The sequence below is a fragment of the Pteropus vampyrus genome, unplaced genomic scaffold (genome assembly GCF_000151845.1).
Source record: "Pteropus vampyrus isolate Shadow unplaced genomic scaffold, Pvam_2.0 Scaffold203, whole genome shotgun sequence".
Taxonomy (NCBI): Eukaryota; Metazoa; Chordata; class Mammalia; order Chiroptera; family Pteropodidae; genus Pteropus; species Pteropus vampyrus.
In genome coordinates this window covers 344959-348671 of record NW_011888984.1, presented here as the reverse complement: position 1 = coordinate 348671, position 3713 = coordinate 344959, and the positions used below count along the sequence as shown (strand labels likewise).

The 3713-nt window shown below is 51.2% G+C and overlaps 1 protein-coding gene across 1 annotated transcript in view; it reads right to left on the bottom strand.

Annotated features, from left to right (window-relative positions):
* BLVRB (biliverdin reductase B) overlaps window positions 1–2363 on the bottom strand; it is a 14075-nt gene extending 11712 nt beyond the window's left edge. Inside the window, exon 1 of the mRNA XM_023537905.1 lies at window positions 2175–2363. Coding sequence (XP_023393673.1) covers window positions 2175–2253 — 79 coding nt within the window. The 5' untranslated portion in view covers window positions 2254–2363. The remainder of the gene's footprint in view (window positions 1–2174) is intronic.
* Between the last annotated feature and the right edge of the window lie 1350 nt (window positions 2364–3713).

The window sequence follows — 3713 nt, the reverse complement described above, 5'->3', positions numbered from 1 at the left end:
AGACGAATGTGGGTTTTTTTCCCCAAAAGATTTTAACACAACCCACATTTCAAATTTAATTTGAATATAAGTTAGTGGCTACCATGCCGAAACAGGACCAGTTTAGAATCCACAGATTATAACTTTGAAAAAGAACACGTGTTTGTAAGGTATTTCCCAACTTTTTTTTAAATAAATTTTTTAGTTTTCTGTCAATTTTCTACTTTGAAATAAATTCCGACCTCTAGAAAAGTTGCAAGACCTCGATTATCATATCGCTTTTACTTTATCCTTCTGTGTATGTATGTAATATACATAGCGCATATATAATTAGATGTGTGTATATAAATATATTTATATACATATACATATGTAATTATATATAACATATGTAGTATTTTCCTAACTATTGGGGAATAAGTTTCAGAGATCATGCTCCTTCTTAGCTTTTTTGATCTCCGCCCTCAATACAAATACATAAAACCAATATTTAACATGTGATACATTCCGATACTATCGTGACCAAGTAGATATATGTCAGAACTGAGTATGACCCACAGTTTGAAAAGCACCAGACTGCAACAACCTTATTATTATTATAATGCTCTTTTTGAGGAAGTTAGGTAAGTGGGCCAGGATCGCACAGCTATGATCTGAGTTTACTCGGCCAAGGAATGTTTATTGAGCACCAACCATGTGCTAGAAACAGTTCCAGGCACTTTCCACACATTATCTCACTTAATTATCATAAGAATTCCAGGGCAAATGCTACTAGTTTTACTCCCGCTTTGAAAATGTCTAGGTACAAAGACAACAAGGCATTTGGCCTTGAATGTGTGCCAGCTACTGGGTTTTGAATGTGTGTTTGAGCTGGAGGTTAAATGTGTGTGGGCTAGCACCAGAGTCCACGCCTGTCAGAACTCGCCCGACAGAATCACTGAGGTGAATAAAAGCCTAGCTCCTTCGACAGTGAGGCTCAGAGCTGTGCAAGGACTTGTCAGAAACTCTTCAGGGCCCAGGGCCCAGTTCCCTAGGGTGCAGTTCCAATTGTGACCAACAGGGTGGATAAGAGGAATTCAGCAGAATTTGGCATTAAAGAAAAGGTAGTAAGTAACATAGGAACCCGGATCCTCAGAGTGACTCAGCACTTCTCAACTTCTCACTCTTACTTCCTCCCCTACAAATGCTTGTCAGCAAATTTGCTTCTCTCCTCGAAGTCAAGGATCAAACTAGGTCTTCCTGGGGAGGCGGAGAGCTGTGGGCCTAATGGGGAACTTTCAAGCAGAGTCCTTCCAAAGGGGGGCTGGGCTAGGAAACAGTATAGAGTGGGATACTGGTGGCCTCCACCCTTTTGGGGCACCCAGATAGTCATTATCTTCGGAGTCACCGAGGCCAGCAAGGGTGGGGCCCTGTATCTGGAGTCCCAGGCCCTGCAGGTGGTTGGTGAAGTCTGGACAGTGGGTGCAGAGGGCTGCTGTGGGGCACTTATGATCTTTCCTGCCACTTTCCTGGGGCCACTTTGAACTTTCAGTCTCCATTAACTTTCCAGGGTCCCCAAATCTTCACCCAAGTCTTTGCGACCCTCTCTCCATTAGATGCTCACAAACACGTGTTCTCCCAGCCTTTTCAACCGCCAACCTTGGTCCCCAAGTCAAGAGCTGGTGGGTGTTAGAAGGTTAAGAGCACAGGCTGGGTTCAAATCCCAGCACTGCCACTTTCCAGCTGTGTGACGTTGGGTAAGTCACTCTCCTGGCCTCGGTTTTCTCATCTGTCAAGTGAGGTGATACTAGACCCCACCGTACATGACTGCTGTGAAGATTTAACACTTGTGAAGAAAGGGCGGTGCCGGGAAGCAAGCGAGGCCTGGTTTGGTAAGTCCTCGCCAGGTGGGCTAACCACCACCACCACCACCACCACCACCACAATAACAACACTTGTCACAAGCACCAGGATTTAAACCTAACGGCATTGGAGTCCCCCCAGCCTCCCAGAGCCAATTCCTATTCCTTGAACTCACATAAAAGTGGATCTCATAGCGTCCCCCACTTCCACCCCCACGGCTACCTGCTTTGTCCCTGGGTCCTCACACACCAAGGCACTGACAGCCCCAACCGACCTCAGCCCGAGCCCACGATGCCCCTTCCTAGTGCTCCGTCTATGCACCCCATGACACCTCCCGCCGTCCCAGTTCATGCCTGCTTGCACCGCCTGCGCCAGCGTGGTGAGCCCGGTCTTGCCAGTGGCGCCGAAGATGGCAATCTTCTTGACGGCCATGCTGCGGGGTCGTGGGGCTGCGAGGCTGCGGAGTCGAAAGCCGCGCGGGAACCGACTGGTTGCCGGGCCTCCCTCTCGGTCCTTTTCTAACGAGAGGAACAGGGCGGGACTTCTCAGAAGGCCACGCCTCACCCCGCCTCTGGGCTCCAGGCTCAGGCCGAGGGGCGGGGCCAAGTGGGACTCGCCTCCCGCCAGGGAGAACGGGATGGGCGGGACAGGAGTCAGTTCGCCTCCTCCCGCCGCCCAGCCCCTCCGCCCGCAGCTTAGATTGGGAGGCGTGACGGGATCTAGCAGACTATGAAGGTGGACCCAGTGCCCCGCCTCCGCGTTCTAACCCCCAGGGCGGTGCGGGGCGAGAGCGGGCCACGCCCATCAGCCTCTCCTAGCTCGCGACTCCTCTCCCACGGCCTCGAGGCGAATCTGGGACTCACACACACTGGGACTCACATGCCCCAGGGCCTCTAGGGGAGAAAGTGAAGGGAGGACAGTGTGGGTGTGTGGGTTTGATACTGTGTGACTGCATGTCTATGTGTCCATGTGGCCCTGTGTGAACTTGTGTACCCGTGTGACTCAAGGGAGAGCATGATTGCGGGTGACACCATGTGGCATCCTCTGTAACACCGTGTTACAGTGTGAGGCTGACACCACGTGTGGCAAGCACTGATGCTGTTTTTGTGTGACCTTCTGCTGACACTCTGGGCGATGCTGTGTCAGTCTGTGATATTGTATACATCCACGACTCTGGGGGACATGGTGTGAGTGTGGGACATATGTGAGATTTGTTACATGAGAGTATGTGACTTTGGCGTGATACTGCACTGTGTCATGTAAGGATGTGTGACACTGTGACTCTATTCGTGCGTGTGGCTGTTACTATTTTTATGTTGTTTATGACCTCCTGTGACTGTGTGATGTATGCGTGATAGTGCAGGATGTGTGTGACCCATGTGAGTGTGTGACTGGTGTGACAAGTTTGAGTGTGCAAAAAGTACGTGACATTGATGGTGAAGCTGTGTGATGTATGAGTATATGACACGCTTTGTGACCCCCAGGGAGTGGGCGACAGTGTATGACATGTGCTTGCGTGTGACATCGCATGGGTGGTGGTGGTGGCACTACTTCAGTGTGTCACAGTGCGTGACGCTATCGGGCACTGAGCCAGCGTGGGACCCTGTGTGCGCGTGTGACTATTTGAATGCTTGATCCTGTGTGACCCCATATGAGGGGGTGACACTGCGTGAGTGTGTGAATGTAGATTAATGTTTGTGACACTGTATGTGACCCCGTGTCTGTGACAGCGTGGGAGTGTATGACCCTGTGAGAGGGTATGACGGTGTGACGCTACCTCTGGTCGCTGCAAGTGCACCTGTGTATCGCAGGCGGTGGCTGGGTGTGTGACCGCGCGTGGGCCCGCGCTGCAGGAGGCCGAGGCGGCACGGGACGCGGGCGGGAAGGGGTCC